Genomic DNA, 16658 nt, shown 5'->3' with positions numbered 1-16658 from the left:
TACATGAACTAAGCATTCTGAGCTTTACACCGTCATAAGCGAGCAGCATTCTAGAATCTGAAAGGCTGCCATCATTGAGGTTGGGCTCTTGAAGAATCTGTTCGGACAGTTTTTATCCAGGTAAGTCTAGAGATCCCCGATTTTCCCTTTCCTGAGAAAAACTAAGTTGTTCATCTCTCCCTAGGGTCAGACGCTAGTCAGATTCCTTTTTGGTGGGCTGGTAGAAGATCATGAAATAAACCAGAGCGAGCAGCCAAACCCAAGGATGCTTTTTTGTACCTTCATGTCTCTTGATATTCCATTCTGCCCCTTTAAAGAATGGAGAATAAAAAAGACCAAAAGTAGAGGGATCCTTTTTTCTGTTTAGCATCCATGGTCCAGCCATGATACAAACCACATGACTCTAAGTAGATATGAATGACAGCTGCAAGGTGACACCTTTGCAAAGAGAAGTTTTGTTGGTAACCAGGCCATCTGAACATCTAGTATAAATGTCTTCATATTTTGAGGTTCATGTCTGTAAAGAATGATTTTGCCTTGCCTACAGCAGTACAAGTAGCCAAGCTGTTTAACGCTGTATGAACTGCAAGGCATTGTCAGTGTACTGCCTATCAATAGTCAAGATGCAAGGTGGTTCTCCTAACATTATGAGCACTGCAGCCCTGGCTCGTTGTTTGAAACTATTTGTTAAGTGTCTAGGGCGATGATCTGATGAGACCTTACTCCCTATATTTTACATGGCTAAATATAGATTGCTCAATCCGAGAATGTGTTCCCCCCCCGCTCCTGAAAGGGGGGCCCTTGAAGCATTTAACATGGCCGTTTAGATAACAGCTGGTATTCTGTCACTCCAGGATAGTCCTCACAGCAGTATATGGGCACTTAATAGTTCTTCCGGGACTGGGCCTATGACATTCCAGGGCGGGCCTGCATCTTCACCAGAACCCTCAAATGTACATAAGGAGCTCCTCTTTGGCCCATTGAAATACACAGTAGTTCTGGATAAAGGTCTCGGTGATGAATGTTACCAGGAATGAGTCCTTTCACTAACCATGGTCTTCAGAAGGAGTCTTCTGCAAACTGGATCAGATGATCCGATTCACTTCCACTGTAGTTCGGTTGGCTCCAACTTTCATGGCACTTGACGTCAGCATAGGAAAGTGATGCAGCAAAACCTCCACGATTCTGCCTTTCCCTTGCATTTATCATCCTTTTAAATCTTTAGACCACGGGGCTGTCAGTTTGAAAAGGGACTCCATATTCAAGGAACTGCAGGCATGCAAGGAAAGTAGATGTGTCTCTTTTCTTGCCCATTCTACAAGTGTGGGAATGCTGCAGAAGCTCAAGCTGAAAAGGGAGCCATCCAGTGAAAAGGGAGAATAAACAAGTGTTTTTTTACCTATTCTTAGCACCGGGTTTAAGTATGAAAGTAGAAAAAGGTTAAAAATATATATATATATATATCATGAAAAGCTGGAGTTTCAAAAGAGGATTGCCTTCACACAAAGTGACAGGAAAGCGGAGGGTGTGTTGGGATCCACAGCAGCACAAACCTTCAGTGCTCACCCAACTCAAGTTGCAATACAGACCTTACAATGAGGTGGATGGGCCACAAGACACTACAGTGCTAAGTGCAAGTTCATTCTCCTTTAACAGTTCCAGGACACGTAATCTAACAGTGAATCATTCACAAGTTTATGGCAACCCAATGCCAGACAAATATTTGTGATAAATTAGCATAAGCAAACACTTTGTGGTCAAACTCTAAATCAGTATCATGATGTTATTTTGCACAATAAATTCAGAAGATCAATACCTTTTCAACACCTCTCAGAAACTTGTCTGTTCCACTATAGTTTCGTCTGGGTTCCGTGAGTAACTCGCAAAGTCGTTGAATGGTGAAGGGAATTCTGTAAAAGCAACCAAAACAAGGCAGCAGTGAGCAGTGCTACAGAAGGACACAGATAAAAGCTTTTGGAAGTTACCACACACCTCGTGAGTCACAAAAAGACATTTCTATTCATTCATATTATACACTGAAACTAAAATGCACAAAAAAGCTGGGGAACTACAAGAATCAACTGTGGGTGTAGTATCAGGAAGTCATTTAACAATGGATATTCCTGGAAGAAATCTAGTGTTTGGTCACCCAATTTAAGCCCTCATTCCTAACTACATATCTCTTACACAACGCAAAAGTGTGTGTTGCTATAATTTAGAAAAATGCAAATTCACATATGTGGGAAGAAGGTTAAAAGTACGATTCCTATCTACAAAAATTTGGAAATGCTACCTCAGTCAGTGACAGACATAAATGCTACAACAACGTACCAGTTAAAAAAAAACTCAAAAGTACAAATCTCATGTCATATTTGTTTAAATTCCCATGAAGCACCAACGATCCTCCTTAAAGCCGTCAGAGAATTCAGATTGGTTAAAGTGCAGGTGAGTTTTGGGAAGGGAGTCACCATATGACTTATCACTGGAGAGGGTGGATTATAGTGTATTGCTGAGCTGTATCTCTACATAATTTCAGATCCAACCACTAAATGGCAGGAGTATACATTGCAGGAGAATCGATAGTGGATTCATGTTACAAAACTGTTCGCAGGTGGCAAACAAGCATTGTTTTCACGGATTTGTTAGACTATTGGGGGATACTGAGCCCAGGCAGAAGTTAAACTTTTGAACTTAAAGTGCAAAGTTTTTTGGAATCAAAGGCAGTGAGGTGAGGGTGGGTTATGAGGGTATAATGTAGAGGACGGCAAACAGACATTACCAGTGGCAGTAGCACATGTTGGACAGTTAAGGGTGGTGTGTGGGAGGGGAGTGAGTTGGTTAGGAGGGTGGTGAAGTATATTATGTGTGATTGGTCAAGTTGGCTTTGACCAACTGGACCAATCACACAGAGGTGGGAATCCAGTAATGGAAGTCAGCAAAGCAGACTAAGTCAGAAAAGTCCTGCACCCAATCAAATTAGAATGGGTTAAAACTGCAAAGAGAACACCCAGAATGAACCCGGAATGGATACAAGTCTCCACATCCCAACAGCTGCCCTCCCTTTATCACAGCAGCGAGAACACCCAGAATGGACCCAGGGCAGACCCAAATCTCCAGGTCCCTGTAGCCGCCTTCTCAGTTAATGTTTTGCAAACTTGATTCTTGAAACCTACCAAGATGTTTTCACTCCACTGAGACTGCCTCAGTGCAGGAAGAACTCGCAAGTTCTGTTAGCTCAGTCACCAGCGTTCAATTCACTGGATCAGAAAGTTCTACTGCACTGAGCCTGCAATCTGCTACATGAATCTACGGAATCTTCCTTTGACGGTTTGGTTCTTTCATCCACAACTGCATATTTTCAAGTGCCCACAGCTTCTCTTCTTCTCATTACTTGCAATGTCTTCTGTAGCCTTTCACAACCTCATATCTTGTGATTTGAGCCCGTTTCTATGCAAATGTAGACATCAGCTTGTGAAATGGCAGAGGGCAACTTTCATTCTTTTTCTATTTCAAAAGGAATTTATAACATAACAGGGTACATAATTTAACCTAAGAAAATGATATATTGATGCAGATAACCTACAAGTTTCACATGTCACATAAGTATAGATTATGTTGGTAAGATAATACAGATACACATTCGAGAAGCGAGGAAGGAGAAGGTAAGGAATGGAGACAACTGAGGAGGTAGCACCGTTGGTGGTTATAGTCTGACACATAATAGGGCAGGTGCGGGACATCTGTGTCAGTTTGTGTTGTACAGAATTACAGATTATGGTGGTTTGTTGGAAGCAAAGAAGTTGCCTAACGTTTTCCAGATGAGCCTGTATTGTGGCTTCCACCACATCAGGGAAAATTGTTATCTCCTTAACCAACTCAGGTGTAAACCTTTTCCCATCCACCTGGCCCTCTCCCCTAAAATACTCACACTTCACTTTTTGCTGCCCGTTACTGTTAGAGGGGGGCCTAATGAACTACTACCAACGAAGCCAAGAGAAGAGGTTGCATATCTGGAGAACAGGCAGCATAAAATGGGATCCAGAACTGAAAAGGGGGTGGGGGGAATTTTCACAGATAGTAAGAGGATGAAGAAACAGGGCTACAGCAGGTCTAAGAGGAGAGTGCTGTACCCACAGCTTTGCTGGTCCAGACCCTGCTTACCCAAGGAGAGTAGGGATCAATGAGTCATGAACAAAATAACTTACGCTAAGGTAAGACTAGTGTTACCGTGTTGCAATGACCCCTCCATCTTACAGTACAGCAAACGTAGAGAAGTACAGCGCAGACCAAGATAAACTTTACAAAAACAATACCATGTCAAGTCAGCAGTAAAAAAGGGAAATGCCCTCGCAATCTCACAAAGTCATTTGTGACCACAAAAGAGGTGACCACACGCCAGAACATTTGAGGCAATGTATTAAATTCAAATAAATCTTTAAAATGACAAAAAAGAAGGTAGAACCAGTAGACCAACAGGTTCCTGTCTTGGCGGGAAGCCCAGTAAAGGTGGAGGCAGCACAAATAAAACTCTGAGGTTTAGCAATGTGTGCCGGAAACCACTTCTAATGAAGAAAAGAAGCCTCAAATGAGAGCAGCCGACAAGCTACCAAGTGGGGCTTAAGAAAAACAATCTTAGCAGCTGAATGAACATACGACTGAATACACTGACCCAAAGGACTTACGTAGACCTGCCTCAAAACACCACAATGTTTGCAGGTGATATGAAGGTGGTCATCTCTAGAAGGCCAGGGAGTGATCAAAGCAGAAGCTATACTGAATGACGATGTGCAAAGCAAAGGTTCAACTATTCCCAGATCTCAGGCACTAGTCTTGGTAGGGGGCCTTAAACAGAACTAGCAGTCAGCAAGACTCAAACTAGTACAGGCTTAAAACTTTTCTGATAAAGATAGGAGGTAACTTACTTAAAAAAAAGTGGTTGTTTTTTAAAGTATCAAATTAGGTTTAGCGAAGCAGTCTAACATCTTGTTTTTGCTAATCCGTGCATCTAGCAAAGTGTTGCACTAGAGCAAGACCAGCTTAGGTTTATCAAACGCTAATGTGTGTTCCAACCCCCTTTACGGAGACTTCGCTTCGGAGGGTTATTTGGTTAAATGTTGTTACTCAAGGTTTGCTTGGTCGCTCATTATCCAATACACAATCATATGGCTTTGCATACATTGTGTCTTTGTAGACACCACTATGTAATGGAAAATCTCACAACACAAAGCTTTTGATTTTATTAGTGTGCAACAACTTTGCCAAATTAAAATACTTGGAGAAACTCCGTGTGGCCCTCAGTTGCGATACAAACGGGTTCTGTACGGGTACAAGGCAGGACAGCTGCTATTACAGACCCAGGTAGCAAACAGCAAGGGTAACAAACCCAAAACCAGCGGCGTGTGACAAGTGTAAAAAGTACATTCAAGGGGGCAACAACGGCGTAAAAAAACTACTAACAAAGCGGCACACGGCCCTAACAAAGCGGCACACGGCCCTAACAAAGCGGCACACGGCCCTAACAAAGCGGCACACGGCCCTAACAAAGCGGCACACGGCCCTAACAAAGCGGCACACGGCCCTAACAAAGCGGCACACGGCCCTAACAAAGCGGCACACGGCCCTAACAAAGCGGCACACGGCCCTAACAAAGCGGCACACGGCCCTAACAAAGCGGCACACGGCCCTAACAAAGCGGCACACGGCCCTAACAAAGCGGCACACGGCCCTAACAAAGCGGCACAAGGCCCTTTCGTGTCTGAACCAGAAGAATGAACTTGGTTTTGAGGGTTGTGATCATAATGCTACGTATCACTGAGCCACCTGATTGCGGCTTTATTTCACGTTAGTAGTTTAACTGGGGATTTACAGAATGTGCTGAATGAGAATTGGATCACAAGATACGCAGACACCCTAAGCTTCATAATATTCACTAAGACAAAGCCCTTGAACACAGCAAACAATGTACCGAAGACAAAAGAAGGGGGTGGATTCACAAAGGTGATTCATGGGACGTACACAACACAGCACATACACTAATTACACGGTGTATAAAATATGCATTTGATATGCAATTTCACCCCCAAAAAAAAAAAAAGGATGGCATTTGTTTAATCTGCAGCTACGTCAAACTGATTAGTTTACTCACTGATGGGGTGGTGCAGATCAAACTTCACGGTAGGGTTTATTACGAGGCGAGAAAGGTAGGGCAGAGTCCTAATGGATGTCCATGAACCCCCCCCCCCCAATTGGTGGCAGTGGAGTAGGTTTGAGGGGAGGGTGTTTTTCCCCTACCTCTGGGGTTATTCCCTCTATAGCAGAGGTCTTCAAACTGGGGGGCGGGCCCCCCTAGGGGGGCCTGAAGTGATCCCAGGGGGGGGCCCAGACTCTGGCCAAAATAAATATTATACAGATAAAACAAAAGCCTGCTAAGCAGAAGCATGTTATTTCAGTTTTAAAAAGGTACAGTACTTAACTACAATGTTTAAATAGGTTTAGACATAATTAAACATTGCCATGTTTATAAAATAATTGTGAAAAATTCTGAGGGGGGCCCAATGATTTTTATTTTTCAACTGGGGGGGCGCGGCATTAAAAAGTTTGGAGACCTCTGCTCTATAGGAACCTGTAGTAAGTTGGCTCTGTGTATACTATTTCAAAGTAAGAAATAGTGTGCACAGAATCCAAGGGTTCCCCTTAGAGGTAAGATAGTGGCAAAATTAGATAATTCTAACGCTCTATTTTGTGGTAGTGTGGTCGAGCAGTAGGCTTATCAGAGGGTAGTGTTAAGCATTTGTTGTACACACACAGGCAATAAATGAGGAACACACAATCAAAGACTTACTCCAGGCCAATAGGTTTTTATATTGAAAAATATATTTTTAGTTTATTTTAAGAACCACGGGTTTAAGAATAGAAGTAAATACATAAAATGCAAAGTACTCCACACAGGTAAGTTAGGAACTTTGAATAAAAGCAATATCATATACAGTCTTTGTTAAAACTGCAATAAGCTATTTTAGTGGAAAGTGTAAAAATCAACAGTTCCAGGGGGAGGTAAGTGAAGGGTAGTTTGTGAGGTAAGTAAAATACTTACAAGTCTCAGTTCCTGGGCATAGGCAGCCCACCGTTGGGGGTTCAAGGCAACCCCAAAGTTACCACACCAGCAGCTCAGGGGCGGTCAGGTGCAGAGGTCAAAAAAGGTGCACAAAACACATAGGCGCCTATGGAGAACAGGGGGGCTCCGGTTCCAGTCTGCTAGCAGGTAAGTACCCGTGCCCTCGGGGGGCAGACCTGGGGGGTGGGGGGGGGGGGGGGTGGGGGGGACAAGTAGGGACACGAAACACACCCTGAGCGGCACAGGGGCGGGCGGGTGCCAAGCAGGCGTCGTGTTTTTGATAAGAAACAATGGAGGGACCCGGGGGTCACTCTAGCGGTGGAGGCAGGCACGGGGGGGGTTCTTCTCGGGACAGCCACCACCTGGGATAGGCAGAGGGTCGCCTGGGGGGTCACTCTTTCACTGAGGTTCGGTTCCTTCAGGTCCCGGGGCTGCGGGTGTAGTGCCTGGTCCAGGCATCGGGTCCTTTGTTACAGCCAGTCGCGGTCAAGGGGAGCCTTTGGATTCTCTCTGCAGGCGTCGCTGTGGGGGTCCAGGGGGATCTCTCGGACTACTCACGGGGTCGCAGTCGCCAGGGAGTCCTCCCTGTGGTGTTGATTCTCTGAATCTTGAGCCGGGCGCGTCAGGTGCAGAGGGTGAAGTCTCACGCTTCCGGCGGGAAGAGTGAAGTCCTTTAAAGTTGCAAGAAAGTTGCAAAGTTGTTGTTGAAGTTGAGCAGAGCCGCTGCTCACAAGAGTTTCTTGGTCCTTTGGTTCAGGGCAGTCCTCTGAGGCTTCAGAGGTCGCTGGTCCCTGTTGGATGAGTCATTGGTTGCAGGTTTTTTAATCAGGAGACAGGCCGGTAGGGCTGGGGCCAAAGCAGTTGTCGTCTTCCGTCTTCTCTGAAGGGCTTGTAGGTCAGCAGTCCTCCTTCTTTGTTAAGGTTACAGGAATCTGATTTCCTGGGTTCTGGGGTGCCCCTAAATACTAGATTTAGGGGTGTGTTTAGGTCTGGGAGGGCAGTAGCCAATGGCTACTGTCCTGGAGGGTGGCTACACCCTCTTTGTGCCTCCTCCCTGAGGGGATGGGGGCACATCCCTATTCCTATTGGGGGAATCCTCCAAAACTAAGATGGAGGATTTCTCAAGGCAGGGGTCACCTCAGCTCAGGACACCTTAGGGGCTGTCCTGACTGGTGGGTGACTCCTTGTTTTTCTCATTATCTCCTCCAGCCTTGCCGCCAAAAGTGGGGGCAGTGGCCGAAGGGGCGGGCATCTCCACTAGCTGGGATGCCCTGGGGCGATGTAACAAAAGAGGTAATCCTTTGAGGGGCACCGCCAGGTGTTACAGTTCCCGCAGGGGGAGGTGAGAAGCACCCAGTACAGGCTTTGTTCCTGGCCACAGAGTGACAAAGGCACTCTTCCCCATGTGGCCAGCAACATGTCTGGTGTGTGGCAGGCTGGCAGAAACTGGTCAGCCTACACTAGAAAACGGACTGGTATTCAGGGGGCATCTCTAAGATGCCCTCTGGGTGTATGTTAGAATAAATTGCACACTGGTATCAGTGTGCATTTATTGTGCTGAGAAGTTTGATACCAAACTTCACAGTTTTCAGTGTAGCCATTATGGAACTGTGGAGTTCGTGTTTGACAAACTCCCAGACCATATACTCTTATGGCTACCCTGCACTTACAATGTCTAAGGTTTTGCTTAGACACTGTAGGGGCATAGTGCTCATGCACCTATGCCCTCACCTGTGGTATAGTGCACCCTGCCTTAGGGCTGTAAGGCCTTCTAGAGGGGTGACTTACCTATGCCACAAGCAGTGTGAGGTTGGCATGGCACTCTGAGGGGAGTGCCATGCCGACTTAGTTATTTTCCTCCCACCAGCACACACAAGCTGTGAGGCAGTGTGCATGTGCTGAGTGAGGGGTCCTTAGGGTGGCATAAGACATGCTGCAGCCCTTAGAGACCTTCCCTGGCATCAGGGCCCTTGATACCGGGGGTACCAGTTACAAGGGACTTATCTGAGTGCCAGGGCTGTGCCAATTGTGGAAGCAAAGGTACAGTTTAGGGAAAGAACACTGGTGCTGGGGGCTGGTCAGCAGTGACCCAGCACACTTTCAATCAAAAAACTTAGCATCAGCAAAGGTAAAAAGTTAGGGGGTAACCATGCCAAGGAGGAATTTCCTTACAGAACCCCAGAAAAAACCCCTGTGAGAGGGTGTGTGTTGTTGTCCCTTGGTATATTAATGGGAGACTTCGGAAGTACAAAGCTTAGAGGCCGATTTCAATTGAGACGTAGGGAAAGTACCACTGGAGGCAGGGGATCGTAGCGCCCTCACAGACTTCGCCACCTCATTGTCCCTCTTAATTTTCGCCAACGCCTGACTGACCTGTGGGCTGAACAGGTGTTCCTTATCTAAAGGTACATTTAATATAGACTACTGTAGCTCCTGCTTGAAGCCTGAAACACATAGCCACGCATGTCTGCGCAAGAGGACACTGGTGTTCATTCCTTTCGGTGCTGTGTTGGCTGAGTCTAAAGCACAGCGGCTGGAGCTGATGCTCCTCTGGAAGGTACTGGAGAAGCTCCTCCATTTCACCCCTGTGGGCACGATCTTATCTGGCAACTAAGCCTTGTGTGTTGACTATCCGCCAGTGACTGGCCACGTGTGCAGCAACACGTTTGCCAGAAGCATCTATAAGCTTACTTTTCTTATCAGGAGGTAGAGCGGATTGTGAGTTCGCTCTTCTTCTGGTGCTGGACACCTCCAGGGAGTCGGCAGGAATGTGAATCTTAATAGAACCTGGGTCGGCCGTGGAAGCCTTGTATTTTCTCTCTATCCGTGGAGGGCAAAATGCATACTCTGGCGGGGGTCTTGGAAAATATCGTCTGCATGCCTCAACATACCTTTCAACATAGGTAGGTATTGTGTGGACTGATATGGGGCAGCGAGTGTCTCAAGAAAGGAAATCATCCTCAATGGGATCTTTGTGAAGAGGCACCTGTGGGCATGTGGCCCACCTCATGATTATTCATGAGGTGGGTCATTGCGACCCCATAGCGAGTTGCAGTCGGTGTCTGAGACACCGTACTGCATACCAATTTGCGAGGTGCAAATTGCAAGTCGCATGGACTCGCACTTTGCACCTCGCAAATTGGCGTTTTGCTACATCTGGCCCCAGATGTTCTGCCCATCTTTAAGGAATGATGAAACTTGCTATCGCTATGTTTTTTGGAGAGGTGCTTGATCCTGATAATATCACCCACACATGTTGATTGTGGCGACTGCTTTTCTTTTCTAATGATAAAATGTTATCTTGTTTGTTTTTAACAGATCTGTGGAGGCCACCTTTCTCAAAAGGCTTTATAATAATAGCTCTCTCTCTTTTCCCCCTTAAATAACGTAGGTGCAAATCAGTTGTGGGAATCCTCCCCCCTCAACATTTCAAATGAGGTTTTTTTTTTTTAACTAAGTGGTATCGTCCGGTGGCGATGGTCTAGCTGGGTATATGTCTGTGTCTATGTAAGTGTCAACATCACAGAGACGAAGGGTCTGTGTCTGGATGTAAATGGGGAATCTCGTCGTTCCCTATGTCCTCTGTGTAATGAAAAGATTACGGTGAGTCTTGGGGAGAGATGTCAAGAGGGTCACCATGAGATCGTAGAGAAGGAGTTGGTGGTGAAGTAATTGGTGGTGTAGATGTAGGAAGAGGTGGGTGGATGTCTACCAAGTCCTTTTCCATTTTGCTCGGTTTGACTGGAGGCGGTGGTGGATTAATAACCTTCTTGAAAGAAAGCAGCCTCTTACCTGGGGTAGTAACCACCGCTTTAACTAGCACTCTCCCCCTGTGTGTGGCTGTTTATGCAGCTGTGACTGCTTGGCATAAAGCGGGTGCTTCATTTTGTGAAGTATGGGCTCAGGGGATGTTATCTGCTCTGAGGCTGCATAGAAAGTGAGCTTCTTCAGCAAGGAAGCTCTCTTTATTCTTGGTGCTGAAGTGGTCTGTGCTGAGGCACAAAGTATTTTGGTGCAGAAACAACCACTGCAGAGTGACATGGTAAGTTTTGGTGCAGAGGCGGGTGGTGCTAGGGTCGGTACAGAGGTAGAAGGCATACGTTTTGGCGCCGAGCCTGAAGGCGGGACATCTGACAGTTATTCAATGCCTGCCATGGCCATAGAGCAGTGGCAGCTCGATAGCCTTTGCACCCACATTTGTGTTTTTTTTTGGCGGAAGCAGGGCGCTTACTCACTGTTGGTTGACCTATAGGAATTTCCTGCATCTCGAGCATGCTGTTGGCATCTGAGTCCGAGACTTGAGTGGGGAAAGCCTCCTCCTCAGCAGCTGAGGCTTCCTAGAGTTCCTGCCGCTGCTCGGTGTCTGAAATGGTATCCTGGATACTGAAGATGTTGGGTGTTTCCTCGAAGCTCTGCTGCTGCGTTTCTTGGCAACAAGCTTGCCGATCAGAGTCTTTCGAGTGGAAAGACCAGTAAGCTTCACAGTCTTCTTCTCAATGATCCAGCGATTGAGAAAGGTTGCAAATCTCATGGAGACTGGTCCTCGGAAAGTTCGAGAGACACTTCGGACAGAAACAGAATGGCGTGCTTTCCATCAGGACTTTATTCTCCAAGGTGTGGAATAGAGAAAATGACGGCCTTAAGTCGAGAAGAGTCAATTGGGATAAAATTTTCTTCGGTCACCCGCATTCAATAACAATACCAACAGATTGGAGGTTTCCTGAACAGTAAAAGGCCTACTGGGGCCCCCGAACCGGAGTACACTGAAAACACAACCTGACTTGAAGGCGGACGAAAACAATCTGAAGATTGAGTCGATGCCCAAGTGCATTAACTGCAAAAGGAGGAGTCAATATACCTGGTGATTCAAGACTTTTCAAACAAAAACAACTTGCAACCTTCCAAACCCAAACTGGATGGCGGAAGTATGCAGCGCATGTGTATCTACAGCCACATGTCATCAAACATACCATTTCATCATCATCATCATCATCATCATCATCATATAAAACATTGCTTAGATGCTACTATCTGGTGATTCATACTCACAATTATATGTACAATTCAGCACTGCTCTAGAATGTACGATGGGTCTGTGAGGCTAAGTGCCCACTCCCAAGGTTTGTGATTTGCAGGTCACAAGTTCAAATCCTCACAGATTACCCTAGGCTTTCATCCTTCGGAGGCTAATAAATTGAGAGTCAGCACAGTGGGCAACATCAAGATCGAATAGCTACAGAGCTTTGCAAGAGTAAACCTGTGGTTTTAAGCACTTCATAAAAACAAGGTAATATAAATTTGGCAATGAAACTGGGGAGAAAAGGTGTAAGGAAATGCCTCCTTGGCATGGTTACCCCCTGACTTTTTGCCTTCGCTGATGCTATGTTTTGAATTGAAAGTGTGCTGAGGCCTGCTAACCAGGCCCCAGCACCAGTGTTCTTTCCCTAACCTGTACTTTTGATTCCACAATTGGCACACCCTGGCACTCCGGTAAGTCGCTTGTAACTGGTACCAAGGGCCCTGATGCCAGGGAAGGTCTCTAAGGGCTGCAGCATATCTTATGCCACCCTGGGGACCCCTCACTCAGCACAGACACACTGCTTGCCAGCTTGTGTGTGCTGGTGAGAACAAAACGAGTAAGTCGACATGGCACTCCCCTCAGGGTGCCATGCCAACCTCACACTGCCTATGCAGTATAGATAAGTCACCCCTCTAGTAGGCCTTACAGCCCTAAGGCAGGGTGCACTATACCATAGGTGAGGGCACCAGTGCATGAGCACTGTGCCCCTACAGTGTCTAAGCCAAACCATAGACATTGTAAGTGCAGGGTAGCCATAAGAGTATATGGTCTGGGAGTCTGTCAAACACGGACTCCACAGCACCATAATGGCTACACTGAAAACTGGGAAGTTTGGTATCAAACTTCTCAGCACAATAAATGCACACTGATGCCAGTGTACATTTTATTGTAAAATACACCCCAGAGGGCACCTTAGAGGTGCCCCCTGAAACCTAATCCAACTACCCGTGTAGGCTGACTGGTTCTAGCAGCCTGCCACACTCGAGACATGTTGCTGGCCACATGGGGAGAGTGCCTGTGTCACTCTGTGGCCTGTAACAAAGCCTGCACTGGGTGGAGATGCTATCACCTCCCCCAGGCAGGAGCTGTAACACCTGGCGGTGAGCCTCAAAGGCTTACCCCCTTTGTTCCAGCACCGCAGGGCACTCCAGCTAGTGGAGTTGCCCGCCGCCTCCGGTCACGGCCCCACTTTTGGCGGCAAGGCCGGAGGAGATAATGAGAATATCAAGGAGGAGTCACTGGCCAGTCAGGACGGCCCCTAAGGTGTCCTGAGCTGAAGTGACTAACTTTTAGCAATCCTCCATCTTGCAGATGGAGGATTCCCCCAATAGGGATAGGAATGTGATCCCCTCCCCTTGGGAGGAGGCACAAAGAGGGTGTACCCACCCTCAGGGCTAGTAGCCATTGGCTACTAACCCCCCAGACCTAAACACGCCCTTAAATTTAGTATTTAAGGGCTTCCCTGAACCTAAGAATTTAGATTCCTGCAACTTACCGAAGAAGAAGACTGCTGAGCTGAAAACCCCTGCAGAAGAAGAAAGAAGACACCAACTGCTTTGGCCCCAGTCCTACCGGCCTGTCTCCTGCCTTCTAAAGAAACCTGCTCCAGCGACGCTTTCTCCAGGACCAGCGACCTCTGAATCCTCAGAGGACTGCCCTGCTTCAAGAGGAACAAGAAACTCCCGAGGACAGCGGCCCTGCTCCAAAAAGACTGCAACTTTGTGTCAGAGGAGCAGATTTAAAGACCCCTGCAATCCCCGCAAGAAGCGTGAGACTTGCAACACTGCACCCGGCGACCCCGACTCGACTGGTGAAGAAACAACGCTACAGGGAGGACCCTCCGGCGACTCCAAGACCGTGAGTAACCAAAGTTGTCCCCCCTGAGCCCCCACAGCGACGCCTGCAGTGGGAATCCCGAGGCTCCCCCTGACCGCGACTGCCTGACTCTAAAATCCGGACGGCTGGAAAAGACCCTGCACCCGCAGCCCCCAGCACCTGAAGGATCGGAACTTCAGTGCAGGAGTGACCCCCAGGAGGCCCTCTCCCTTGCCCAGGTGGTGGCTACCCCGAGGAGCCCCCCCCCTTGCCTGCCTGCACCGCTGAAGAGACCCCTTGGTCTCCCATTGATTTACATTGCGAACCCGACGCTTGTTTGCACACTGCACCCGGCCGCCCCTGAGCTGCTGAGGGTGTACTCTGTGTGGACTTGTTTCCCCCCCCGGTGCCCTACAAAACCTTCCTGGTCTGCCCTCCGAAGACGCGGGTACTTATCTCCTGGCAGACCGGAACCGGGGCTCCATTGAAGCCTATGCGTTTTGGGCACCACTTTGAACTCTGCACCTGACCGGCCCTGAGCTGCTGGTGTGGTGACTTTGGGGTTGCTCTGAACCCCCAACGGTGGGTTACCTTGGACTCCAATCTTAACCCCGTAGGTGGTTTACTTACCTGCAAGAACTAACAATACTTTACCTCCCCCAGGAACTGTGAAAATTGCACTGTGTCCACTTTTAAAACAGCTTATTGTGTTTTATGTAAAAAGTATATATGCTATTGTAATTATTCAAAGTTCCTAGAGTACTTACCTGCAATACCTTTCAAATGAGATATTACATGTAGAATTTGAACCTGTGGTTCTTAAAATAAACTAAGAAAATATATTTTTCTATAACCAAACCTATTGGCCTGGATTTGTCAGTGTGTGTTCCTCATTTATTGCCTGTGTGTATGTACAACAAATGCTTAACACTACTCCTTTGATAAGCCTACTGCTCGACCACACTACCACAAAATAGAGCATTAGTATTATCTCTTTTTGCCACTATCTTACCTCTAAGGGGAACCCTTGGACTCTGTGCATACTATTCCGTACTTTGAAATAGTGCATACAGAGCCAACTTCCTACAAAAGGAAACCATGCTAGAGTAAACCACTCACATCGAGAAGACAGGCTTTCCTTGAAAGAGGACAGATAGGAAGAGTTACACGAGGGGGAGGTAGATATCCCAAAAACCTGATGCTTAGTATTCAATGCTCTGACTCAAGGTAAACAAGTAGCTGAAGGATGACCCACATCTTCTGAACAGTGTGCACATCAACAAAGGTGGATGGGTGGGGAGATCAGCAGTTACTTGTTACTTTAGGAAGTTATTAGGGTAGCAAGACTCACTATGGCCGTGTCTCCACAAGTCTAGGTGAGACACAATGGAGCGAAAATAACACTTCCATGATATGCCTGGCTTTCATTCTAGTTTCTCAGCATTTCTGGGTGCAAGGAGAGACAACTTAGTTTGACCCAAGACTGCTCTAAATCTCTTAAACGCACCCCTAAGGTTAAAAATCTTCCATTACACTCAACACAGAGCAACCAAGTAAAAGGGTTGCTTTATAGTGCCAAAGTATTCTTCACGAAATGCCTCAGTGTTTCAATAAGGTCAGAGGGGCACAGTCGGCGTCTGATTCAATGGACAGTTCACGGAAGACTAGCTACTGTCCAAATGAGTTATGACAGTCCAGCTTCAGGACCAGTAATTATCTCTCTTGCCAAATTCTATCATCCAAAAATCATCCCTGAAGCCCATCATACATTGAGCACTCCTTCTCCCAGCAGGGATGACTAGCATCAACCAATATGGCCCTATTTCCACTATGGCCAAGAGAAGAAAAAAACATAACATTTCTCACCGGCCTAGCATGGGGTGACAGAGGTTGATGCAAAGGCCTATGTGGTGAGGGTGGAGTGAAGACAATGCATGCGCACCATTTCTTTCCACAATTCTTGATTCAAATGTATGTAAATGGTATTTGTACAGCGCAAGTCTAGCCAGACAACAGTGGCGAGCTGCACAGTGTAAAAGGCAAATTACAGTCAACAAATGATTGAAGTGGTAGGTGGGTTCTAGTAGCAGAAGTGGACTCTTACTGCACTGTGATGTAGTGTTCTTCAAAAAGGTGACTTATCAGCCATTTCCTACGTTGAGGCAGAGTTGGAGCAGTCCTGAACGTTCTAAGGATGCTGTGCAGTTCAGCTATGGTCAAGCTGGGCTGCAAAGTCCATCTGGTTGACTCCCTTGAGTGAATCTCCATGCACTGATCAGCCTAAGCAGGCCTTGCTTTGTCGTCTTGGTTATGGCTCCACTCCTCAGTATCCGTCAGTTCTGTTCCCTTTATCCAGGGCAGGCTACAAAGCAGGACTTCAGGCTTATCCCCCAGACTCTAGCAGTAAATACTTTTCCATGGGAAGCACGGACATGCAGATCCTGTTTCAACAGCAAAAACTGGTGCATCATAGGTTTTTAATGTGCTATGTGGATCGTTTAAGCAACAGCAGTTTGAAAGGCTAACAGATCATAGCTACAAAACGGTTAAATAAGCTACATGAACAGTCATCTAAAAAAAATTACGCCTCCATCTAAGGACAAGACGGTACAACTGAGCCATCTACAGGATACAAAATCTGACCACACC

General features: G+C 46.8%; 1 protein-coding gene across 1 annotated transcript in view; it reads right to left on the bottom strand.

Annotated features, from left to right (window-relative positions):
* PPP4R2 (protein phosphatase 4 regulatory subunit 2) overlaps positions 1 to 16658 on the bottom strand; it is a 118573-nt gene that overhangs the window by 47449 nt on the left and 54466 nt on the right. The window contains exon 4 of the mRNA XM_069206111.1: positions 1817 to 1910. Coding sequence (XP_069062212.1) covers positions 1817 to 1910 — 94 coding nt within the window. The remainder of the gene's footprint in view (positions 1 to 1816; positions 1911 to 16658) is intronic.

Source organism: Pleurodeles waltl, chromosome 9 (genome assembly GCF_031143425.1).
Source record: "Pleurodeles waltl isolate 20211129_DDA chromosome 9, aPleWal1.hap1.20221129, whole genome shotgun sequence".
Lineage (NCBI taxonomy): Eukaryota > Metazoa > Chordata > Amphibia > Caudata > Salamandridae > Pleurodeles > Pleurodeles waltl.
This window is presented reverse-complemented; position numbering and strand designations above follow the sequence as displayed.